We start from the raw sequence: 27,543 nt of genomic DNA on the forward strand, positions 1-27,543 counted from the left end.
ACATAAGAAATATGGCATAAGTTATGAAAGACTAATAGTGCCAGGATTCTGCAGTGTTTCGATGTAGTAGATCTCCCCCATGACCAGCAGTTTAGCTACTTATTATACAAGTCTGGAGACTATGATGACTAATGAGGAGAATGTGTTTTCTGTCCAACTAATGACCAACATACCTGATCAATCTGGTCTTGCTGCCCTTGGTACACAGTTTCTGGGTCAGATGGCGGTCTGAGGTGGAAATCAGAGTCACAGAAGTTTCCATCTCCATCCACATTATGTAAACTTTCCCAGACAATGTTTTCTTCCGTGAGAAATCCCTGGTCCGTAACAAGCAGGTATAGCAGTCCCTAATGACAACATTAATACTAATATATGATAACTGAATAAGAAAAAACTACTGGTCATTTGTAACAATGGTAAGGAGGATCTTCCAGCTCGTGTTTTAATGGACAATGATGTGAAGGTTCACTAATAATGTTAAATCATAAAAAAATCTCCTTTACCACTGGGAGGTTATCCTGAGATTCCACTGGAGCAACACAACACGGAAGGTAGAGTCCCTTTCTCTAGTCCTAAATTCAGAACACATATATTACTTTCCTAATCCAGCCGTAGTTTTCACCAAGTATAGGCTTTGTTTGCGAGTATAAGGGCTGAGGTTAGTGTGGATGTGGGATTGGGCACCTAGGCCCGTATCACCTGGGAGGTAGTGTCGATGTAAAGTCGCTAAGGGACGATTTCCCTGAATAGTGCGTGTCTTTTAAGCTGCCAATTTGAGAGTTCTTCAAGTCTGTATATTTGTTCTACTTTAGATTTCCATTGGGTGACAGAAGGTGCTATGCTGGATTTCCATAGTTTGGAAAAAGGTTTAGAAGGCATATTTGTGGGGCCAAGACGTCTTTCTATTATGAAAGATGATTCTGGGGAACAGGAGATATCAGGCTGTTTTTTTTCCCAATTGTGCCATGTTATCTCCTATGAGTATATCATTTCCTACTCTACTCATATAGTAATTTTCACATCTTACTTTGCACATTAATATAATGTGCCATTGAGAGTCAATATATACTCATATCTATACTCTTAATATTAGTAATTCTTTGTAGAAGATAAAACACACGTATGAAGATTATAGGGCAATGTTCTGTGCACTGAATAAAATAGGATGTGAGCAATGACAGTGGAGGTTGGGGGCTATACTTCACACATAGAGACGGAAACACAGAGCATTTAAAACAGGCCACTGATAACTGCACTTCTATCCCGTTCTGAGCATTTATCTTCCATGCTGAGCATTGTGCTGTTTAGGAGATAATTTGATAGAAAGCTCCTAGGAGGCATTTGGCAGAGTTTTTTCAGCAATAATTCAGAGGCTCAATTATAGCCTAGAAAAATACCATATAATTCACTATTGGTGGTGTCTACTCAGCAGAAATACGTTCATTTAAGTAGGTCGTTTGCAGCACAAAATGTATCTTGCAGCATTAAAACAAAACTGTGGAAGTTCACAGTCCATGAACGACGGCAATTCTCTGCCCATGACAATGAGCACACGATATAATAACACACTACAACTTCTAGATTAAATTAGACATCCTCGCTTTCCAATTAATTTTGGCTCAGAAGCCGTGAAAATTTCACCTCTCTTTATTCAATGAAAAATTAATATTATTTTAATGACAATCAACAGGGATCCTGAAATTCTCGTAGCTCAGGCTTTTTATATGATCGGCTAATTATAGAGCAATTAATTTCTCACCAAGGAAAGGAGAGAAAATAATGGGAAAGTGAGCTCATATAGTGCAAAAGATCACTCCACCAGATAATTGTATTATATCTAAACCTTACTATAGTGCGCGGTCAGCCCAGGCCTGGCTTAGCATGGATTCCATCTCATCTGGTTTAGACCAAAAGCATCAATATAGAATTTTATGTGTTCCTCCATTGAGTCTGCTATCATGAATGGTTTTCTTTTTTCAGGGTAAAGCTCCACTTTATGTAAGTTTGCCTGGTATGATCGATGATCTTCTCTATAACTGCAGCATCTGTCCTCAGTTTATGAAGCTTGCATAACACAGACAAGTGTAATGGCTGTCCGAAATAAAGGCATCAGATACAATAACTTGGGTTTGTACCCTCTGATCATGTAATTTTCCAAAGATTGATCAATGCTTGGCACTTTAGGTAGGATCTGATAATGCATTTGTAGGACTTTCATAGGAAACCCGTCCAATAACTAGAGAACCTCCAGACAGAGCATGACTTAAATCCATGGCCAGTGTAGATGGGGATATTTGGCCACATGCTGCAGCAAAATTATGGGTTACCACAGCTGTCCAATAACCTCAACATTTCCCTATCGGGTAGTAGTTTTGGGACTACTGCAACAATTCTGGTTGAAATTTTGGAAAATGTCACGTCACCTGTGCCTAGTTCACTATAGGAAACATTGAAGCAGCATGGTTTTAACGGAGACTGTAAGGCCACCAAAAGCTGCAATGGAGTACTAGTCTAAATGTAACAAGACGCTGCACAGCCCACTTCAAATAATGGCAATTAGTTAAAGGCCTTCAAAGTTGTTGCGACCAAAACTGGTCAGCCACTAAGGTAAAATAGGCTACTAGGCTTCCTGACACCACTTGCCCAGATAAAACTGCGACTGGTAATGATAGGGAAAGCCAGTAAGACCAAGTGTCACCAAAAGCAATTTCTCATTTTATGTTCAAAGAAACCCACCTTATATTTGGTCATAGTGCTAAAATGATTGTTCCTGAAGAATACACATAGCTCTCCCTCCTGTAGGGTTGAGGTCAGTTCACTGAGCCCGTGGAAAGTCAGCTGTGTGGCTGTGCTATTTAGAAACTGTTCTGCTACCAAGCCTAGAAGAAAGCACAATGTAGAGTCACTTCTCGGCAGGAACAAATACAATGGACTACACAAGGCACAGATGACCATACATGTAGAGATTTGTCACTAATATGTCAGGAGATTTATTCCGCCCTCCATCTGAGGTAGAGGTCAGATATACAGCTTAACACTAGAAGTCCCAGAAATTTCGAGCTCCCTGGGTTCCAAAGGAAGGAATGTTAAATGACCCCTCTCTGGGACTTCTAGTGTTAAGGCCCCGGCCCCACTATCAGCATTCGGTCAGTATTTTTTCTCAGGAGTGGGAGCCAAAACCAGGAGTGGGTGATAAATGCAGAATTGGTGACTTGTTTCTATTATACCTTTTCTCTGATTGTTCTTCACCTGGTTTTGGCTCCCACTCCTGAGAAAAAATACTGACCGAATACTGACAAAAGACAGATAGTGGGGCCGTGGCCTTCGTGCGTTACTGCTGTACTCATTTCTTGGTTGTCACATGAGAGGAACACAACAGCACAATGTTGTGTAGGGGGGGCACCCCAACTCTCCTCAGAAAGAATTAGTCGGATTTTCTGAGATTCCAGAATATACTCGTATATATCGTTTTTGCCATGCATTTCAAAAATTGCGACAAAAAAGTTTAACTGCTAGTTTGGAAAATTGCAGAAGAAACCCAGCAAGATCACATTGTGTGAACATATCCTTACAGTTACCCATGTATTATAGCACACACAGACTCACACTAGTATACCAGCATTATTCTATTATAGTACTAATCAGGGGTGAACAACCTGCGGCCCACGATGCCATTCTGTGCGGCTCCCAACTATATGGACAGAAAATGCTTGACTGACAGGGTAACTACATGTGATCAGCCTCACACAGAAGAGGAGCGGCAGCAAGTACTAATGGTGCCCGATGTAGACATCTCTGGATGCCTCATGCATCAGAAGAATGGGGTTTCGTCACCTGTTTGGGACTCCAGAAAGGAGTATGTGAATTAGACAGGTGGCCTTCCGTGTCTGACTCGTTCCACTGTAGTCTATGGGAGTTGTGAAACATTAGGCAGGAAGCAAAAACCCACCATCAATTGTAGAGAGCTATGTGCATAACCGGCCTCTTCCTCTTTAGGGCCCATACACAGTTTTTTTTTAGTATTTGAGAGGATTTTACTACAAAATCCACATTAAAATTTTTCAAATACTCATTGAATAAACTTTTTATTAGTTTTACTGGCAAATTTTCATAATAACGTGAAAACGAAATATACTGTGTGCACTAAAGGAGCTATACAATATAAATCAGTCCAGTTCATGATGTGGATTTAGGAACAGAATCTATTCCTAAATCCTCGTCAAAAAATTCTGTGTGAATGTACCATGCAGGCTACATTCCTACTGAGTATTTGGTGAGTTTTTGATGTTGCAGATTTTCTATACCCTTTCCGAACTTATTAGATCAATTATATTACTTGTGTTTTTTCACATTCATTTTTACCGCCTTCTTAGTGCAGCTATTCTCATCTATTTTGGTCATGTATTTAATAAAAATTTGGCATTGACAAAACTTTATTGATACAGTCATGTGCGGAATACATGTGGTTTTCATCGATGCATTTTTCACATCCAATGTAAGTCTATAAGGAAAATCCGCACATAAAACTCAACGTACTTTAAAGAGAAAATGACATGTTGCAAATAGGAAACACGCACCGTCGGTCAGTTTATGCTGTGTAAAAAAAACAATAAAAAAACCCACAATAGGCACGAGATCTCTATACGTCCCAGACACTTTGCTGGAACTGTAAAACTCATTGAGTACTGATTGGTACAGGTAAGAGTTCTATAAGTAGAATTTGTACCCATCAGACATTTATGCTATATTCTTTCAATATGCCATAAATGTCACAGACGGTAATACCCCTATAAGTTTTAGTGCAGTCCCTGAATTGGTTAAAGTGTCCGTGGAGGGGTGCCATAGGTTTGTTACTTCTGGAAGTTCTTTTCTTACCATAAAATTAAAGGACAGATGAAAGTCAAGTTCCCCACTGATATGCGATCTAGCAATAATAAGCCAAAATCACTCACCCACCTTCACTAACTAGCTCACTGTTCTCCGACTGCTTGCAGGAAATAACCTTCTCCACCAGCTGGTTGTAGCTGCAGTTACCCACAGCCGTCACAATCTCAGCAATCTAGGAGATCAAATGCAACAGGCAATGATAGTGAGACAATTGGTGAAATTACAGGATTAGAGCTGTGATGTGATTTACGTTCACAGATAAACTTCAAAAGGAAACAATAACACGTAAAGGCTGAAAATAAAAAAATGTCAGGAAAAAATATGCCGCATTTTACAGCATCTATATACAAACAAAAATAAATGTAATGAGTTCAGGAGGCCGGGAGAATGGAGCCAACACTTGAATGAGGATGGAAAACATCGAGCAAACTCAGTCTTTACAGGAGACTTGCTCAATTCACTTTTCTACACTCAGTGTTGAAGGAGCAAGATACAAGAGGCCGCTTCTCTCAGCCCGTACACAAATACTTGGGTGAATACAAGGAGGAATAAGAAAAAAAAGTGATCACGCATCCTGCCATAGGAATGGGGTAGGGAAGATATGCAATATTTGTGATGATCAGAATAATATCACAATCTAATCCATGCCTCCCCTGACTTTCTTCACCCCAGGATGGACACTGAACCATCGCCACCAGTGCTTTTCCATCGCACACCAATAAAAAGGTAGAGAAAGTGTGGATCAGACTTAACGCCACTTCCCAAGCATCTGCAGTGCCCACTTTGGACATGAACAGATCAAAACCAATATTAAGAAGTAAAAGGAGTGGCAAGAGATTGGGGGCCATTAGGTATAGTTATTATACATTATGAATATACAGCCACATCTACTATGAGGGTGGAAGACATATCAGAATCACTCTTGACACGTCGTCTGCTACAGTAAATGCTTATTATTACGGAACATCTTTTCTAAGAACCACGTGACACAACATAGCTGAATGCGTCTCTCGCATGCTGCTTTGTCAGTGGAGTCCTGGGGCAGTGTCTGCCGCCATTATTTATAGTACGCACGTACCAATAGGCACTGATCATAGTAATCGACATATCTGATGGACGTCACCACAACACCGGCCAAGCACAGTGTCCTGGAAGTTGCACTGCACAAGCATGCACAGTGTCTAACTAGCACGCCAGTTTTACACACATGCACAGTGTGAATAGTCGGCGATGCAGTGACATCCATCAGACATAAGTCGATTCTCTGCCTAATTAGCTTGTGATAATTAAACCCACCTACCGTATATACTCGAGTATAAGCCGACCAGAATATAAGCCGAGGCACCTAATTTATTTATTCTAATTTACTTTGATTTGTATACCAAGCAGACAATTGTGATCAAACTGCTCTTTCTTGGATATTTATTAAAAATAGAAAAAAAGATTCCTGTTCCCTAATCTGAATTTACAGGTTAAAGAGGACCTATTACCAGTTCAAAAGTGTCCAGTTTTTTATTCCGCTGTTCCCATGAGTAATCTGCTGAGTTTTGTTTTTCTAAATCCACCATATGGTTATAGAGATATATGCCTTTTTATCTAGTGCTGATTCTTCTTATAACTATGGGAGGTGGCTCACAGCATTGTCTGGAGATCTTTAGGCTGCTCTGCATTATCACCCCATGTGCCCCACCCCCTTGGTGAGGACCATCAAAATTAGCACTAAATATAAAAGGCCATATACTGGATTTAAATAAAAGAAATAGCAGAATACGAAGGGGAGCAAAAACTGGCCACTTTTGACCCAGTGACAGGTCCTCTTAAGCTAATGGTTGCATTTCTGTTACGGGCAATTCAAGTTCTCATAATTAAGTCCCATTGTTCTGGGTTCCTTACTATATAATTTTAGATCCAATCAAAGACTCACATTCTAGAGTGCGATAAATCACTGCAGGGATTTGTAATTATGGGTGATTAATTGTACTTTAGTCTTCCAAATTGAAAAGCACCTAGCATGAATATCCTTTTGTTAAAGTTATACAATTTGCTCAGTTATTCTTATGAGCCCCCAGCATATTAGTGAAGCTTTCACAGACTTAGTCTCTCCAAAGATTCTGTAGAGGAACTAAAATTCCAAGTTACAATGTCATTTACATCGCCCCAGTTGAGGCTGGCACAATGATTTCAGGTGCTGCCATGATCTCTCAGACAAGACCACCACATCCTTCCCCATAAACAGAAGAAAATGAAGAGGTATTGAGAAATTACCAGCTGGCAGTATTAAAAATAAATTCCATTTATATTTCTACAGTTGAAATTTATCATTTTGTGCGCTCTGCCTGAATGGAAAACTTACTAACTGAAAGAATAATTACAGGTTTTTATAAGTTCACTTAGTAGCTTTTATTAGTTCCAGGGACCTGGCAGGTTCTAAGATTTATTTTCTACATAGAAAACCTACCAGTACTGGGTCGCAGCCTGGACATGGCACAGAGAGGACGCGCACACACACGGAGAATGCTCTAATCAGACCATGTTCCTGGGGGCATTATAAGCAATTTACAGCCTCCAACATGCCGTCCGTTATGGGAAAGAAAGACAAGAGATCAGAGGTTAATCTGAGGTCCTCCACCTCTGTCAGTACGCCTGGTATGCAGCGTTTCTTATCAGAGGCCTCCTCTTCCTGCACCAGCGCCATTACCGCTTCACCTCAGGTGGAACAAGAAGCAGTCTTAAAGAGAACCTGTCAGCAGGATTTAGCCCTATAAACTAAAGGCATAGCCATAATGGCGCCGTTATGCTGATTAACATGATATCTGATGGGAAGGGATCCGCTCAGTGACTGCTGAACACTCACCTTGTGAAGCTTTCAGAAAATGACGACTTTTGTGCTTCAGAGCATGACGTGGAGGCAGGGTCTGGGCCCTGGACAGTCCCAGAATCCATATATCTAACTGGACACCTGCTCTGCCATTGCCACAGAGTGTTCCAGCACGTCGCAGAAGGCATTCAATGGATCAGGAACTTGAGAGTGAATGCCCCTAGATGGGAAAGGAACCTGCCAATCATATGAGCTCTTGAAGTTAATCTTGCCTTCCCTGATGAGAGAGACAGTTTGCAGATGCTTATTTTTTTCTTTAAAAATGTTATGATGTTATCTGTGTGACAGTGTGGCAAATCAGGGATGTTCGTGGGCAGAGCCGATTTTTTAGCGCAAACAAGACGGAACCCCGAACAAGAGTTTGAAATGCCGAACAAATTCGCTCAACACTAGTTTTCATTACCGCAGGACTCGGTTTGTCTCCAATCTGTGGAGGGTTTTTTCGGAGCTCTGGCCCTCATCTATGATGCCCCTGACCAAGTCGCCTTGACCGAGTCTAGGCTATGTCGCCTTCAGCAGGGGATTCAGTCAGTGGAAATATACAGTTCGGAATTCCGTAGATGGGCAACGGATTCCAAATGGAATGACTCATCCCTTAGAAGTCAATTTTGTGAGGGGCTTACTGAAAGGTTGAAAGATGCCTTGGCTGTATATGAAACTCCTCAATCCTTGGAGGCACCCATGTCTTTGGCCATAGATCTTGATAGACGCCTTCGGGATAGACGGGTGCAACCACCTTCTCCAGGGCCTTTTTGCCGGGGTTGTGTAACTCTGCCAGGGGAGCGGTCTGGGGGAAAACCAGTACTGGAGGAGGAACTCATGCAGCTAGGGGGTGTCTCTACATTATACATCTCCCGGAGATTCGCAAGAAAAAAGGCATATGTTTTTTTTGTGGGAAAAAGGGACACTTTGTTGGGACCTGTCTTTCAAATCCGGAACAAAAGGAGACTCTATTAACTCTCGGTAGTCTGGAGTTGGATAAACAAGGGGTGCATTTGTGGCCAAACTGTAGTTCCCACTTTGTCCTGACAGCAGAGGTGGCGCTAGAGAGCAAAACCGAAAAAATTTCTGTGTTTGCTGACAGTGGAGCTGGAGTCAGCATGGTTGATGCTGAGTTTGTAAAAACTCATGGTCTTACTTGCTGTGCTTTAGCTGAACCTATTCCCATCTTTGCAATTGACTCGGCGCCACTTGCATAGAAAGCATTTACTCAGATTGTACATAATGTAAAACTGAGGGTGGGGTCAATTCATTGTGAAATCATCCCTTGCTATGTTCTGGACAATCTTCCTACTCCGATTGTCTTGGGTATACCTTGGCTTGTTAAACATAATCCGTTGGTGGATTGGCAAATCGGGGAGATTATTGAATGGGGAGATTACTGCCATGAGAACTGTCTAGATATTTCCATTGCTCCTGTCACTATGGAAATATTACCTGCTTTTCTGTCTGGTTTTGAGGACGTTTTTTCTGAGAAGGGGTGTCAGGATTTGCCTCCTCCTCGTGCTTATGACAGTCCTATTAACCTGTCCACCGGAGCTAAATTACCGAAGTCCAGACTGTACAATATTTCTGGCCCTGAGAGACAAGCCATGAAGGATTTCATTGCGGAAAGTCTGGAGACGGGACATATCAGACCCTCATCTTCACCCGTGGCGGCAAGGTTCTTCTTTGTGAAGTAAAAAGATGGCAGTCTACCTCCCTGCTTAGATTTCCGGGAATGAAATCAAATTACCATTTGTGATCCATACCCTCTTCCTCTGATTCCTGATTTGTTCAGCCAGGTTGTGGGAGCTAAGGTATTCTCCAAGTTGAAATTAAGGGGAGCCTACAATCTGGTGAGAATCAGAGAAGGGGATGAATGGAAGACAGCGTTCAATACCAAGGAAGGACATTTTGAGAGTCTAGTTATGCCTTTTGGTTTGACCAATGCACCTGCGGTATTCCAGCATTTCATAAATTATATTTTCCATCATTTGGTGGGGAGGTTTGTGGTGGTCTATCTGGATGATATTTTGGTTTATTCACCTGATTTTGAGACTCATTGGGGGCATGTTAACCAAGTGCTTCAGATATTAAGGGATAACAACCTTTATGCCAAAGTAGAAAAATGTGTTTTCGCTGTTCAGGAGGTGTAGTTTGTGGGGTACTTGTTGTCATCTTCAGGTTTTCGGAAGGAACCGGAGAAGATCCGTGCAGTTCTTGACTGGGAACGTCCCGAGAACCTGAAGGCTCTACAACATTTTCTGGGCTTTACTAATTTTTACAGGAAATTCATCCAAAATTACTCTGTTATAGTGAAACCCCTTACTGACATAAATAAGAAGGGGTCTGATTTTTCCAAATGGTCGGATGGTTCACTTCAGGCTTTTTCTTCCTTAAATAATCATTTTGCCAATACACCTATACTCAGTCAACCCGATGTTTCTCAACCCTTTATTGTGGAGGTCGATGCTTCGGATGTCAGGGTTGGGGCTGTGCTGTCTCGATGTGACTTCTTTTCAAAAAAATTGTCTTCGGCTGAGAGAAATTATGACGTGTGTAATAGGAAACTTTTGGCGATCAAATTGGCAACATTGGTTGGAGGGGGCTGTCCATCCTATTACTGTTACTACTGACCATAAGAACCTGTCATATCTCCAGTCAGCTAAATGTCTCAACCCTAGGCAAGCCAGATGATCCCTGTTTTTTACTAGGTTCAATTTTGTTGTAACTTTTTGTCCAGAGGTCAAAAATGTCAAGGCTGATGAATGGTCACGGAGCTTCCCTGGTAGTGGTGACCCTGAGAATCCTGCCCGGATATTACAGAAAGGGGTAGTCATTTTGGCTCTTTATCCTGAACTGGAGGGTGAGGTGCTGGAGGCTCAGGGTGTCGCTCATGCCTCCTACCCTTCAGGAAAGTTATTTGTACCATCTGATCTGTGCCGCAACGTAATCAAGGAACATCATAACTCTGTGCCTGCTTGGCATCCAGATGGTAAGGCAACCGCGGACCTCCTCTCTCGTCGTTTTTGGTGGCGGGGTTGCATCGGGATGTAACTGAACATGTAGCTTCTTGTAGTATTTTCACGAGTTCTAAGGTTTCGCATACCTGTCCGTCTGGTACTCTTCTTCCATTATCTATCCCTAGTAGGCCATGGACACACTTGTCCATGTATTTTATTACTGACCTACCGGTTTCTGCAGGCAAAACGGTGGTTTTCATCGTAGTAGATAGGTTCAGTAAAAGAGTTCACTTCGTTGCATTACCTGCACTTCCCAATGCCAAGACACTTGCTCAGGTGTTCATAAATGAGATTGTGAAGCTTCACGGGGTTCCCTCCATTGTGGTGTCATATCGGGGGACCCAGTTTGTTTCCAAGTTCTGGAAGGCATTCTGTTCTCAACTGGGGGTGCAACTGTCCTTTTCCTCTGCCTTCCACCCTCAGTCAAATGATCAGACCGAGCGTGTCATTCAGAACTTGGAGACCTACCTCAGGTGTTTCGTCTCCGAAAATCAGGAGGATTGGGCATCCTACTTACCGCTGGTAGAATTTGCCATCAAGAATCCACTGGCAGGTCACCGTTCTTCGGTACATACGGTTATCATCCACAGTTTGGTACCTTCAGTGGGGGAGGAGCTTCGGGAGTTCCTGAGGAGGAACGGTTTGCTTCGTCGCTCTCCTCGGTATGGCAGGGTGTTCTGTGTAATTTGAAGACCATGGGAGACAGGTATAAACGTATGGCTGACAGAAAACGCTTGACAAGTCCGGACTTGAATGTGAATGACTGTGTGGTTGTCTACCAGGAATATAAGATTGAAAGTTCTTTCTTGGAAGCTGGGACCTAGGTTTATTGGTCTCTATAAAATAACCGCTGTCCTTAACCCAGCTGCGTTTCGTTTTGAACTTCCTCAGGCCCTTAAAGTCCACAATGTGTTCCACAGGTCCTTACTCAAAAGGTATGTGGAACATCTTGAGCCCTCACCTCTACCACCGCCCCCAGTAATAGTTGATGGTAATCTGGAGTTCCAGATTTGAGGATTGTAGATTCTCATCTTAAACGTCATTCTCTACAAACCTGGTGCACTGGAAAGGCTATGGTCCAGAGGAGAGGATATGGGTTTCCGCGTCAGAGGTGAACGCTCCCAGATTTGGGGGGGGTTACGGTCACGGGTGTGTCCGAGGTGACAGACAGCCGCCCTGCAGTGGGTTGCAGGAGATCTCTACGTTTGGCATTGCAGACAGCTCCTTAGATAAGAGGCTGTTTGATGTCTGTCTGCAGCTACCTCTCCCTTGCTAATTAACTCTCTGGCCTGGGTGTATATATACCTGGTTTGTCGGAGAGGGAGTTGCCGGTTATACTCATGTCTACTTGTGAAGCTTAGCAGGAGCAGTACTTCGTCCTCTCAGGAGCTTGAGGCAGTGTGCTTATTTGGAGTTCATCTAAAGCCAAGCAGTTTTCCCCCTGTTTTGTCTACCCTTGTTGTCTATAGAGTTTAGCGGAGGTTGACTAGTGCTCATCTCCCATCCCTAGCAGTAGCCATATGCCAGGGAGAGTATGGCGAGGCACACGTGCGGCGATTACTGAAGAGGCAATATAGGGAAGCTAGTTGAGACAGGGCGACGCCAGATCAGACTAGGAGGTCTCCACTTCCCCCTTTCCCTAGTGTCTGGGCTACCTTTCCTTTTCCCTCTGTGTTGCACTAAGTCTTTCCCACACCTGGCGTCACAGTAGGAGAGGCCATTAAATCATTCCCTATCGGAAAGAGCCCTGGGCCAGATGGATTTAAATAGATTTTACATGATGTTTGCACCCCGGTTATTACCATGTTTAGCCAAAATATTCAATAATATCTCAGAAGACTCCCCAATATCATTAATTAGTGTAGATGTTAAAATATTCTCTAAAATAAATGAAACGTTGCTCTCCCACTACCTACCCTCAATTGTTAGCAACATTCAGGTTGACTTCATTAAGGGTACAGAAGCTTGTGATAATACAAATAAATCATTGTTAATTTCACTTGCAAAACAACAGCGAATCCCGAAGTGCCTCGTTTCTGTCAATGTTGAAAAAGTGTTCAGAGGCCATTGGACTTTCTTGAAGAGCATAATACAAAAAATTTGGTTGGGCCCTTCCTTGCTATCTAAAATTCTATCCTTACACACTGACCCTAAAGCGAGAATTAGGGTAAATGGCCTTCTATCTGACACATTTTCTATTAAAAATGGGACAAGTCAAGGGTGTCCCATATCACCTCTCCTATTCATATTGGTGATGGAATGTTTAGCAATAGCATTAAGTAAAAATCCAGATATTGGTGAAGTTACTATAGGCTCACATCATTATAAACGCTCTCTATACGCAGATTATTTGTTTATGTTTCAAGCCCAATGATCTCATTTCTCTCTATAATAAAGAAATTTGAAAAATTCAGCCATGTAAGCAATTTTAAGGTCAACTATAGTGATGAGCGAGTACCGTAATATTCGTAATCGCTATACTCGTAACGAGTACTTTTGTAATAATCGCGTATTTGTTCCGAATAGCGAGTACATTTTAAGTCAATGGGAAATGCGAGTAATTTTCTGCTGGACCCTACAAAATGGTCTGGGGGCCTGAGGAAAAGGCTGAAATGGATGGGAAAGTGATATAACAAAATGGGAAGAGCCTGGAGAATGTGCCTGCATGCATTTCTGCCTCGCATATGATTTATGGGAATAAGCTTGTCGCAGTATTACGCCACTTTTACAGACACAGAAGAACAACTACCAAACCTAACCTAAATTGCATTTAACAGGCCAAAAAGGTTAAGAAACAGTTTTTCCTGCACAATCACTTGTATATAAGGCTAAATAAACCAGAGAAACAAAAAGATATCCCTTTTAGCCTTTGTTCACACATACTGTTGTGGCTTTTGTTCGTCTGTTTGAATTGGGAGGGCCCTGACTTATACATTTTGTAGGTCCCTCTGTCATACATCATTTTTAGTTCGCTATTCCCTAGCACTTTACAAGCACAGCTTGAACGTACTAGTAGGTATGTTGATCTTTGACCCGAGAGGCTTCAGGTGGCTCTGTAACATGTGTTTTGGAGGGGCAGCTGTTACTTAGACATTTGGGCGGTCCCTCCATCATTGACACTCACATAATGGAATACATATTCAATAGCAGTTTACAATGTGCCCATTGTAGTGTTGGGCTTGACCCTCCTCCACCACCAGTATGTGATACTGCGGCCCTAAATTCAAATGTTCAGAAGCCCTGCTGTAGGCAGGAAAACTGAGTTTTGTGAGAGCCTTCGTGTGGCCCTGTAACATACATTTTGAAGTGCCCTCCTCTAGAGATTTTGGAGGTCCCTCTTGTGTACAATACATTTGAGAGTGCATTCACTTATTCATATTGTAGGGCCCTCACTCTATTATTTAACTTATTTAAGAGCAGAGACTACAGAGAAAAAGGCCAAGAGACATGGAGAACTAGAAGGTAGCAGTGAGTGCGGCCTGCGATCCTCAGGTTGAACTCTGTGAACCGGAAAAATAAAGCTGCACTAGTCAAGTGGATGACGAGCTCAAATATATCACTTGTGCAAGTCAAAGGACAAAGGCTATATGGTGACCCCTCTCCAGGATGGGTTGGAGAAGCTTCTCCAAATGGCTCAGAGATTTTGACTGTCAATATTCCCCAGATTATATAGGAAGAGAAGACTTCTTGATACTGTACTACTTGGTCTAGTGCAGAATGTGCATCGTATTTCCAAAATTTACTCCTGGGGGCTGTGTGATAGGTGCAGGGAGATTCCATGACAATGGCCTCCCTTGTCAAACATTATCTACGACGGAGTACTGTAGTAATTGTGGCCCTCAATTCAAGTTTTCAGAGGGCCATCAGTCGGTCATCAACAGTCAGTGTAAATTTCTATTGAATATTTATCCCCCATCTCAGTCACAATGTGGCACAACCTGTGACAAGGGCCTCCAATGACAAATATATTAGTTTGGTAGGACCACTGTACATTCCAAATTTGTACACTGCACAATGTGCATAGGGTTTGTAAAAATGAGCCCTATGGGCTGAGTCATGGTTGACGTAGGTAGCCACCATCCCAAGGGCCTCCAATCACAAATAGTAGTTAGGCTGGAGTAGGAATACTGTCCTGGTTTGTCCACTGCACAATGTGCATAGGGTTTGTAAAAATTAGCCCTATGGGCTGAGTCATTGTTAACGAAGGAAGGAAACGGGTTTTCATGTGAAGGGGGTGACGTTAACAGAAGTAGAATGGATCTGCATTTTTGGTGAATTTAGGTTGGCTTGTTGTCATCTGGAGGGATTACAAAATGTGGAGATATCTAGTCCTTGCTGAATTTAATCAGAGTAAGTCTGTCTGCATTTTCCGAGGAGAGGCGAGTGCGCCTATCAGTGATGATTGCCCCAGCGGAATTGAAAACATGCTCTGACACCACACTAGCAGCCGAGCAGGCCAGCACCTCCAAGGCATATAAGGAGAGGTCGGGCCAAGTGTTCAGCTTAGACACCCAATAATTAAAGGGAACTGAAGTGTCAGAAAGGACACGCGTATGATCACTTAAGTACCCCTTGACCATGTTCTGCAACTTATCCCTCCTTGGCACTGTTACAGGCACAGATAGCCCTTGCTGTTGTGCTGATTTATTGAAAATTGCCCAATTTGTGCACATTTTCCCCCCACCTCTGTTGAAGCTGGTGTTCGTGTCTCTCCCCATTATCCCTTGGTGTCGAAAAGAGCCGGTACCTCTGCCACCAGCATTGTCTGAGGGTGATGATTTCAGCAACTGATCTACAGCGGCCCTCTTGAACGATTCCACTGTAAAACGCTTTCATGACTCCAAAAGGAGAGAAGGAAATTTCTCCATGTACCGTGGATAGAAAAAGGTGGCCAACCAGTATAGGTTGTTGGATAAAATGTGTATCACGCGAGGGTCTTGCCACAGACACTAACACATGAACTGTGCCATGTGGGCCAAGCTGCAAAAAGGCAAATGTTCTGTGTCCCCAACAGTAGAAAAAGTACCCATCCTCTCCTCACGCTGACTGGCCTCCTCATCCTCCTCTCCAGCCCATCGAGCCTGGACAGACATGAAGCTTGGGTTGGGTGTTCCCTCTGCAGGATTAAGAGTTCCATCGGTAGCACAGAAAAACAAGTCCTCTCCCTCCTCATCTTCCTCCTCTTCACCCATTGTTGCCTCAAAATATTGGCTGGGCTGGGTATTAACACCTTTTAGGAAATCTGGCTCCATACCAACATGCTGGGCACTCAAAGCTTCCTCTTTGAGATTATGCAGTGATTGTTTCAAGAGACACAGCAGCAGGATGGTTACGCTGATAATAGCCTGATCACCGCTCACGAGGTTGGTGCCGCACTCAAAAGTTCTCAAGAACCTCACAAATGTCAGCGATCCACACCCACTCGACAGTTATGTGTGGTGACTCTCAGTCTGACGGGAATGCTGAAGCTGGTATTCAGCTACTGCTCTCTGCTGTTCACTAATCCTCACCAACATATGGAGTTCCACCGAATGGGCAGGTCGCAAATGTGTCGCCAACATAGGTGGAGTTCCACCGCATGGGTAGGTCGCAAATGTGTCGGTGACTTGGCAAATTCGAGCACTTTTGCAGCACTGTAAGAGCAGCAAAAGCGGTAGAGGAATGGCGGAAATGGGCACTAATACGGCGCACCTTCTCAAGTAGGTACGGCAAGTCACGGTAAGTTATCAGAAATTTCTTAACAACTAGGTTCAGCACGTGAGCCATGCAGGGCACATATACCAGCTTGCCGACCTTTAAAGCCGCTACCAGGTTATGCCCATTATCGTAGCCAACCAGACCGGGTTGGATGTGCAGTGGGGAGAGACACAGATCGGTCTGTTGCTTTAAAGCTTGCCACAGGTCTGCTGCAGAGTGTGCTTTCTGACCTAAACAGATAAGCTTCAGCAGAGCATGTTGCCGCTTTGCCGAAGCGCTGCTGCACAGGTCCCAGCCTGGCAGTGATGGGCAGGGTAATTCAGCAGAGGATAAGGAGCAGGAGGAGGGGAGAGAGGAAGTGGAATATGAAGAGGCGGAAACCCTGACAGAAGTTGGGCCCACTATTCTTGGTGTGGGTAGGATGTGTGATGTTCCCGTTTGCGCCTTCGTGCCACCCTCCATCAGGTTCACCCAGTGTGTCGTGACAGAAATGTATCGTTCCTGTCCACAAAAACTTGTCCAGGTGTCTGTTAGGTGGACATTCCTGTTTACGCCGTTGATGAGAGCACAGTTTAGATTGTTTAACACGTGCTTATGTAACGCAGGGACGGCACACCGGGCAAAATAGTGGCAGCTGGGAACACTGTATCGTGGGGCAGCCACAGCCAAGAGATCACGGAGAGACTGTGTTCCCACAAGCCTAAAAGGCAACATCTCCACAGCTAGCAATTTGGCAATCTGCGAGTTTAGTATTTGTGCCTGTGGGTGCGTGGCTGGGTATTTACGCTTTCTTTCCAAGCTCTCAGGCACAGACAATTGGACGCTTTGCTGGGACAAGGAAGTGGATGTGGTTGATGTTTGTTGTGTGTGAGCAACCACAGCTTGTGGCAGAAGGTATGAGCGCCTGCTTCCTGAACAGCAGATTCTGAAGGACATAGCCCAGGCGACATGGCATTGGTTTGACCCGCAGACACAGATTTGGTACCCTGGTGTTCCACCCACCTACTGGGATGCTTGGCTGCCATGTAGCTTTGCATACTGGTGGTGCTTAGGTTGCCTTTGCCCTGGCCTCTGCTCAACTTGGTATGGCAGATGCTACAGACTACAATGTTTTTCTCTGAAGGACTTTCATACAACAAATTCCACACCGCAGGTGAACGACCTACTGCCCTGACTTAGGCACACAGTAGGAGTGCTCTTGGGAACAGTTGACCCAGTTCTCACTCTGGGCAAACCACAACCCCTTGGTGCCTGTGTTGGTGCTACATATTCATCTTCCTCTGTGTTGATGTCTTGGCTATGCATGCCAACGGGATCAGAGGACTCATCATCGACCACCTCGTCTTCCATCTCATCCTCCTTCCCAGTTGACATTGTAGGCTGACCTGATGACAACTGTGTGTTATCATCAGCCTCCACCTCTCGAGACAGTAAATGATGTTCCACCATGTGGCTTTCTGCTGGCCGTAGGTCCTCAAATACTTGAGCATCAACGCACGCCACCTCCTCTTGTCCCCCTTCAATGCTGCACGGTGATAGGCCAGAGCCAACCAAAGGATACATACCAAACAGATCCTCGGAGTGGCCAAGATTAGGGTCATATGTCTCCTGTGACTGATAATGGTGGGAGGAAGGAGAACCAGCTTCAGGATTGGATGGGCCAGCCTTCTGCGTATCCACATTAGACTGTGTGGTCGTGGAAGATTTGTTGCTGCTTGACAACAGCGTAGAGGCCTTGTCTGCTATCCAAGACAGAATCTGCTCTCGCTCTTCTGGCTTCTATACACGTTTACGTTTCAGACCGGGAAATTTGTCCAGGAACATAGTGGATGCATCAAGCTTCTTCTGACCTGACACAGACTGAGTGCCTTATCGCGCAACAGTGTCAACACCACGTCCATGTCCCTTAACAGGCTTTTTTGGCATTTTGGGTTTTGTTGACAGATTTTCAGATGTTGATGGCACAAGCCAAGCTAGCTGTCAGAGCCAAAATAGTGGTTAAAATGGGCTGGTGCGTGGTTTGTAGCAGGCAGTAGGAAATGTTTGGTCCACTGCTTTGTGCAGGGCACTCAATGATTTTTTAAGTGGACTAATATGGACAGAAGGCAGGCTGACACCCCAAAATAGTGGTTAAAATGGCCTGGTGCGTGCGTTGTAGCAGGCATTAGGAAAGGTTTGAACTGCTGCTTTGCACTGAGTACCAAAAACCTTTTTAAGTGGACTAATGTGGACAGCAGAAGCCAGGCTCTGACCCCTAAAACAGCAGGGAAAATAGACCGGTGCTAAAAAAAAAAAAAAAAAAAAAAAGGCAGCACAAAATGCTACTTCTGTGTGTGCTGGAAAAATATTGCTTTGCCTTTGACAAGACCTGTTTTAAGATGGACACTGGAAGAACACTACCTAATACACAATCTCTCCCTCCCTGTACTCTGACTTTGTTGTGTGCCTTCTGCTCTGAAAAGAGCTACTTTTTGGTGGTATTATGGAGCTAGTGAGTAGCTCCTTTAAACACAGAACTAGTATACACTTCAGGTAGCCCTTAAAAGGACTTTTGTTTTATCAAGAGGCCTAAACACTCTCCCTAGCAACTCAGCGATCTCTCCCTAGGCTATTACAACGGAGTCTCCAGATGCAATGTGCACAAAATGGCGGCAGCAGTGCTTAAATAGACGCAAATGATGCTGGGCGGCCAGCCAACCACAGTAATGCCGCAACTGTGGCATTACTGTGATTGGTTAAGAAGCCCAGCATGTTTAGTGGCTGCAAAGGAGGCTCCAAAACTGCAGGACGGGACATCCGACTATAGCAAGGCGAGTACACAAATACTCGCAGAATAACGAGTAACCCGAATACCGTACTATCCGTGCGAATAGCATATAGCAAAGGATACACTCGCTCATCACTAGTCAACTACTCTAAAAAAGGAAGCCAAGAATATGGATGAGCGGACCTGTGGAAGTCACAATCAATCGGGACCCGAACATTGGAGCTGGAAAATCTCTCTCATGTCCTAAACAAGCCTAAAAGCAGTCTTGCTGCACAGTAGCAATGCGCTACCTTTAATTTCAGTTGGTTAAACAGTCCACATGAAAAAAACCTATGACAACATGAAACAGCAGTTGAGGTGCCTGAACTGTGAGGAACATCCGTGGCCACCAGGTGGTGACTTAAAGATGGTTGCCCTCGTACTTGGTCTCCAGGGTGGATACACATAGTATAGATGCTTTTTGCGTGAGTGTGATAGTCGTGCAAGAGAATATTACTACAATAAAACAGACTAGCTTCTCTGACATTCACTTCAGCCAGGGAGTAAAAACGTCCTACGTTCAGCATTTGTTGACCCACATAAGATTTTGTTACCACCATTGCATATTAAGTTGGGCCTAACGAAGAACCTTGGATAAAAATGCAAAAGTATTCAAGTATCTCACTGATAAATTTCCAAGGTTGAGTGAAGCAAAGATAAATTTAAGGAGTCTTTATTGGGCCTCAGATCCATAAGTTTATTCAAGATGAGGAGTTTCTCTGTTTGTTGCAGGGCAAGGAAAAGTATGCATGGGTATCATTCACATTAGTGGTAACTAATTATTTTGGGAAACTCAAGAGCAGATAACTATTAAGAGTTTGTGGAAAATCTCCTCAAAACATATAAGGATCTTAACTGTAACATGTCCTTAAAGATTCATTGTTTACAGTCGCAACTAGACTTCTTTTCCAAAAACTGCGGAGCAGTGAGCGATGAGCACGGTGAATGATTTCACCAAGATATTGCGACTATGGAGAAAAGTTATCAAGGAAAATGGAATCCATCAATGCTTGCAGATCACTGCTGGACAATAAGAGATGATCTTATACCGGAGTACAAGAGATGAGCAAAAAAGGGTTGTCACTGAATGAGGATTAATGTTTGCAAATGCACACAGGAACATTAATTTTTGGAGACATGTCCTGTGGTCTGATGAAACTAAAGTTGAACTTATTCGGCCATAATGATCATCGTTACGTTTGGAGGAAAAAGCGAGAAGCCTGGAAGCCTAAGAACTCCATACCAACTGTGAAATACGAGCGTGGCAGCATCATGTTGTGGGGTTGTTTTGCTGTAGGAGGGACTGGTGCCTTTCACAAAATAGATCATGAGAAAAGAAGATTATGTGGCAATACTGAAGCAACATCTCAAGACATCAGCCAGGAAGTTAAAGCTTGGGCGGAAATGGGATACTGACCTGAAGCATACTGCCAAAATGGTAAAGTGGCTTAAGGATAACAAAGTCAATGTTTTGGAGTGTCCATCACAAAGCCCGGATCTCAATCCTATTGAAAATTTATGGGTAAAGCTGAAAAAGCAGGTGCGAGCAAGGCGACCTACAAAACTGGGTTAGTTACACCAGGTTTGTCAGGAGGAAAGGGCCCAAATTCCGTCCAACTATTGTGAGAAGCTTGTGGAAGGATATCAAAAAAGTTTGACCTAAGTCATTCAGTTTAAGGGCAATGGTGCCAAATACTAATGAAATGTAAAACTTTTGACTTTGCCGTAAATAATAAAAACGGCTTAAAACATTCTCTCTCTCTCTCATTATTCTGGCATTTGGCAAATATTAAAAATTTTCAAAATGGTATATAGTAGCGCTAATAGGTCTCCCTGATGTTTCCTGCTGCAAGTAAGGACTCCTACCACGGGTTGTCAAGTAAATACAAAATTAATAAAATAAGCAACTTGCGCTGGAGACGCAGGAGGAAAAGGGGTGATATCAATGGGGTAGTTATGGGGTGATATCAACGGGGTAGTTAAAAAACCAAGGTAATGGTAATAATCATTAGAATTGTACAGTAATGAGTAAAAACAAACCATTTTATTGGTTAAAGGGGTATTCCCATCTCCAAGATCCTATCCCAATATGTAGTAGGTGTAATAATAATAATACTAGCAAATACCTACAATTAGAAATGTAGTATAGTTTTTCTGATTTGCTATGTCTCTTTCCTCATGTGCAGGCATTGCAGGACCTTATGTATCCATGGTTACGTCCACTGATAAAGTGACAGTTAGCTGCTAGTGGTCGTAACCGTGGATACCTAAGGTCCTGTATTGCCTTCACATGAGGTATGTGGCATAGCGAATCAAAAATACTATACTACATTTCTAATTGTAGGTATTTGCTAATATTATTATTATTACACCTACTACATATTGGGATAGGATCTTTGAGATAGGAATACCCCTTTAAGTTAAAACAATTATTAAAGATAAAAGATGGCGTGCGGGTTAGATCGGGGGATTTAAAAGATGAAAACCGTTGTAGGCGGGGAGTAAAAGATTTCCTTGTAGCTTTTGGTTTAGTATATAGAATGGTGCTTAGTTTTCCAATGTGTTTAACATGACTTAGAATGCAGTCATCCCCTGGAGGAGAAAAGAGAAGAGAAAAAAAAAAAGAACCTCAGGTACACTAGTAATTGCCTGTGGAACTGTGGATAGAAAAACAGTTACCTTCCTAGGGGTGGGGGAGGGGTGTTATGGAGGGAGGATCCGGGTAGGAAACCTTCTCTGTGGACTGAAGGAAAAATAGACAAGTAAGGTAAAAAGTGGTTAAGACAATAGAGAAAATGTTAGGATATGGATATATACTATGTATTTGAAATAAATTTGTTGTAATTTTTTCATACTTGGAGGCTCCAATGTCGTCTATTTTTTCCATGCGCTTTCCCCTCATATACTTGTACATAGTAATAAGATCACCCCTAAGCCTTTGTTTTACCAAACTAAACAACCCCAAGTGTAATAACCTGTCTTGGTATTGCAGACCCCCCAGTCCTCTAATAACCTTGGTCGCTCTTCTCTGCACCCGCTCTAGTTCAGCTATGTCTTTCTTATACACCGGAGACCAGAACTGTACACAGTATTCTAAGTGTGGTCGCACTACTGACTTGTATAGAGGTAAAATTATGTTCTCCTCATGAGCATCTATGCCTCTTTTAATGCATCCCATTATTTTATTTGCCTTTGCAGCAGCTGCCTGACACTGGCCACCAAACGTGAGCTTGTCATCCACCAATACACCCAGGTCTTTTTCAGTTACAGTTTTGCTTAGTGTTTTACAATTAAGCATATAATTGTACATTTTATTTCCTCTGCCCAAGTGCGTTACCTTACATTTATCTCCATTAAAGCTCATTTGCCATTTATCAGCCCAAGCTTCTAGTTTACATAGATCCTCCTGTAATATAAAATTGTCCTCCTCTGTATTGATTACCCTGCAGAGTTTAGTGTCATCTGCAAATATTGAACTACTACTCTGTACCTACAAGGTCATTAATAAATATGTTAAAAAGAAGCGGGCCCAATACTGACCCCTGTGGTACCCCACTGTTAACTGAGACCCAGTCTGAGTGTGTTCCATTAATAACCACCCTTTGTTTCCTATCACTGAGCCAGTCCTTAACCCACATACATATATTTTCCCCTATCCCCATTGTTCTCATTTTATGTATCAACCTTTTGTGTGGAACCGTATCAAAAGCTTTTGAAAAGTCCATATACAAAACATCCACTGCATTTCCTTGGTCCAGTCCGGAACTTGCCTCCTCATAAAAGCTGATCAGATTAGTTTGACAGGAACGGTCCCTCGTAAACCCATGTTGATATTGGGTCATGAGGTTATTCTTCTTCAGATACTCTAGTATAGCATCTCTTAGGAAACCCTCCAGGATTTTACCCACAGTAGAGGTTAAGCTTACTGGCCTATAATTTCCAAGTTCAGTTTTTGTCCCCTTTTTGAATATTGGCACCACATTTGCTATACGCCAGTCGTGTGGTACAGACCCTGTTATTATGGAATCTTTAAAGATTAAAAATAATGGTCTATCTACGACGTTACTTAATTCCTGCAGTACTCGCGGGTGTATCCCATCCGGGGATTTGTCAACTTTAGTGATTTTTAGACGCCGCCGTACTTCCTGCTGGGTTAAGCAAGTGACATTTAATGGAGAATTTTTGTCATCACTAATCATGTTTTCTGTCATGCGATTTTCTTGCCCAGACTATTTTTAAGGGGGGCAACACTATCATTTTTTAGTTTTTTACCATTTATGTAGTTAAAGAATATTTTGGGATTATTTTTACTTTCTCTGGCAATGAGTCTCTCTGTCTCAATCTTTGCTGCCTTGATTTGGTTTTTACAGAATTTATTTAATTTTCTGTATTTAATGCCTCATTACTACCTACTTGCTTTAGTTCTCTAAATGCTTTCTTTTTGTCACTTATTGCGCCCTTTACAGCTCTATTTAGCCATAGTGGTTTCCTCCTATTTCTAAGATGTTTATTCCCATAGGGTATACTGTATATTGTGCACAGGTCCTATTCAGGATGCTAATAAATGTCTCCCATTTGCTTTGTGTAGTTTTATGTCTCAGGATATCGTCCCAGTTTATTGCACTAAGATCCTCTCTCAACCGTTGGAAATTTGCCTTCCTGAAGTTTAGTGTCCTTGTAACCCCTCTACTACACATCTTATTAAAGGATACATGAAAACTTATTATTTTGTGATCGCTATTACCCAAGTGACCCCCAACTCGTATATTTGATATGCATTCTGGCCTGTTGGTTAATATCAGGTCTAGCAGTGCCCCCCTTCTTGGTGGGTCCTGAACCAGATGTGAAAGGTAATTGTTTCTCATAGTTCTCAAAAACCTATTACCTTTGCTTGAGCTACAGGTTTCTGTTCCCCAATGTACTTCAGGGTAGTTGAAGTCCCCCATAATAATGACTTCTCCTTGAGTCGCTGCTTCATCTATTTGCTTTATGAGGATATTCTCCGCTGCTTCCATTATTTTTGGAGACTTATAACAAACCCCTATCAGAAATTTATTATTTTTTCCCCCTCCCCTTATCTCCACCCACAGGGACTCTACATTTTAATTAGATTCACATATATTCTCAAGCAAGATGGGTTTTATGGATGATTTTACATATAAACACACATGCCCCCTCTCGCTTGTTTGTACGGTCATTTCTGAAAAGACTATAGCCCTGTAAATTAACTGCCCAGTCATGGCTCTCTTCCAGCCATGTCTCAGATATCCCCACCATGTCATAATTATGTTCTAACAAAATTAATTCTAATTCCTCCATTTTGTTGGTGAGGCTTCTGGCATTAGTGTACATGCATTTTATGTATCTCTCTGTACCTCTATTCCTTCTTACTATATTGACTCTTCTAACCCCACCCCCAATTTCTTTACTTGTGCCCAGGTCACTATCTGCACTATCTTCCCCACCTATAAAATGAATACCCTCCCCCGCAATCCCTAGTTTAAACACTCCTCCAAACTTCTAGCCATTTTCTCCCCCAGCACAGCTGCACCCTCCCCCCCACCCTTGAGGTGCAGCCCGTCCCTAGTGTAAAACCTGTAGCCAACTGAGAAGTTGGCCCAGTTCTCCAGGAACCCAAACCCCTCAATCCTACACCAATTCCTGAGCCCCCCACCCTTGAGGTGCAGCCCGTCCCTAGTGTAAAACCTGTAGCCAACTGAGAAGTTGGCCCAGTTCTCCAGGAACCCAAACCCCTCAATCCTACACCAATTCCTGAGCCACTTATTTATCTCCCTAATCTCCCATTGCCTCTCTGGCGTGGCACGTGGTACAGGCAGTATTTCAGAGAATACGACCTTGGAGGTCCTTGCTTTAAGCTTGCAACCTAATTCCCTGAAATCATCTTTAAGGACCTTCCACCTAACTCTAACTTTGTCATTTGTGCCAATGTGCACCATGACTGCTGGGTCCTCACCAGCCCCTCCCAGTAATCTGTCAACCCGATCAGCGATGTGCCGGACTAGAGCGCCAGGTAGGCAGAACACTGTTCGACGATCCCTCTCTTTGTGACAGGTTGCCCTATCAGTTCCCCTATTAATTGAGTCCCCCACTACCAGAACCTGCCTGGCCTGCCCTGCTCTCCTATTTCCCACCTTACTGGAGCTGACACTCCTCCGGCTTTCAGAGGACATGCCTTGCTGCAGCGGTGCTGCCCCTGTACAGACACCGCCCTCATCTGCCAACTATGCAAACTTATTGGGGTGTGCTAGATCAGGACTAACCTCCCTGGCACTCAACCATCTACGCACACCCCCCCTTCTGTCACCCAGCTAGCTGCCTCACTGTCCTGCAGCTCCCTATTACCACCCTCCCCCACATCTACCCCAGTGAGCAGCCGCTCAGTGAGCAGCAGACTCCTTTCCATATTGTCAATGGATCTCAGTGTTGCCAGCTGCTCATTTAGATCCAGTACTTGGGCTTCCAAATGCAAAACGTGCTCACATCTCGCGCAGCAGCATGCAACCCCGACCGGCTGTTCAAGGATTGCATACATGTGGCAAGATGTACACCGGATAGCATTGCCAATAAGGGAGCTCATTTCCTAAAGGGGATTGCACTAGACAGAAATGTTAAGTAAAAAGAAATGTATAACTCCAAAACCCATCAGCTAAAAAGAATTATACATAAGCACTGGGATATCCTGAAAGATGATAAAATCATTGGGGACAAGATTTCCAAAAACGCAGATTAATTTTCAAAAAAGCCTGCAATCTGGGTAACCTGTTAGCACCCTCCTTTCAAAATTCATCTAATAAAAATAAAAATGGTCCAGTGCTGCCATATACTGCAGAAACAACTGGCTTCTACCCTTGCAAAAAATGTAAGGTATGCAAAAATATCCACACAAAAAAATATTGAAGAAGATGAGAGGCTGTGTGCCCACGATGCGTATTTCATGCGCTTTTGGTGCGGAAATTTCCGCAGCGTAAACGCATGATAAACGCATGGTAAGCCTTCTGTCATGGTCCCATATGCAATTCGACACTTTCAATGTCCATGCTGCGGATTTTTCCGCAGCGTTTATACTGTGCTCAAAAATCCGCAGCATGTCCATTAACCCCTTTACCCCCGAGGGTGGTTTGCACGTTAATGACCAGGCCAATTTTTACAATTCTGACCACTGTCACTTTATGAGGTAATTACTCTGGAACGCTTCAACGGATCCCCCTGATTCTGAGAATGTTTTTTCGTGACATATTGTACTTCAAGATTTTGATAAAATTTCTTTGATATCACTTGCGTTTATTTGTGAAAAAAACGGAAATTAGGCAAAATTTTTTACAATTTTGCAATTTTCAAAATTTGAATTTTTATGCCCTTAAATCAGAGAGATATGTCACATAAAATAGTTAATAAATAACATTTCCCACATGTCTATATTACATCAGCACAATTTTGGAACCAAATTTTTTTTTTGTTATGGAGCTATAAGGGTTAAAAGTTGACCAGCGATTTCTCGTTTTTCCAACAAAATTTACAAAACCATTTTTCTAGGGACCACATCACATTTGAAGTCACTTTGAGAGGTCTTTATGACAGAAAATACCCAAAAGTGACACCATTCTAAAATCTGCACCCCTCAAGGAGCTCAAAACCACATTCAAGAACTTTATTAACCCTTCAGGTGCTTCACAGGAATTTTTGGAATGTGGAGAAAAAAATGAACATTTAACTTTTTTCACAAAAATGTTACTTTAGACCCAATTTTTTTTATTTTCACAGGGGTAACAAGAAAAAATGGACCCCAAAATTTGTTGTGCAATTTCCCCTGGGCATGCAGATACCCCATATGTGGGGAAAAAACACTGTTTGGGCGCACGGCAGGGCTCGGAAGGGAATGAGCGCCATTTGACTTTTTGATTGTAAAATTTGCTTGAATAATTAGCGGACGCCATGTTGCGTTTGGAGAGCCCCTGATGTGCCTAAACATTGGTGCTCCCCCACAAGTGACCCCATTTTGGAAACTAGACCCCCCCAAGGCACCTATCTAGATGCATAGTGAGCACTTTGAACCCCCATGTGCTTCACAAATTGATTCGTAAAAATGAAAAAAAAAAAAAACTTTTTCATTTTTACGAATCAATTTGTGAAGCACCTGGGGGTTCCAAGTGCTCAGTATGCATCTAGATAGGTGCCTTGGGTGGTCTAGTTTCCAAAATGGGGTCACTTGTGGGGGAGCTCCAAAGTTTAGGCATGCAGGGGCTCTCCAA

At 43.0% G+C, this 27,543-nt stretch overlaps 1 protein-coding gene across 1 annotated transcript in view; it reads right to left on the reverse strand.

Annotated features, from left to right (window-relative positions):
• Positions 1-27,543, reverse strand: part of MINDY2 (MINDY lysine 48 deubiquitinase 2) — a 172,383-nt gene that overhangs the window by 15,264 nt on the left and 129,576 nt on the right. Inside the window, exons 5-7 of the mRNA XM_073652964.1 lie at positions 4,957-5,059; positions 2,737-2,879; positions 174-347 (exon numbers count right to left, since the gene is read on the reverse strand). Coding sequence (XP_073509065.1) covers positions 174-347; positions 2,737-2,879; positions 4,957-5,059 — 420 coding nt within the window. The remainder of the gene's footprint in view (positions 1-173; positions 348-2,736; positions 2,880-4,956; positions 5,060-27,543) is intronic.

Source organism: Phyllobates terribilis, unplaced genomic scaffold (assembly GCF_046119375.1).
Source record: "Phyllobates terribilis strain yellow unplaced genomic scaffold, ASM4611937v1 Scaffold_11__3_contigs__length_659146591, whole genome shotgun sequence".
Taxonomy (NCBI): domain Eukaryota; kingdom Metazoa; phylum Chordata; class Amphibia; order Anura; family Dendrobatidae; genus Phyllobates; species Phyllobates terribilis.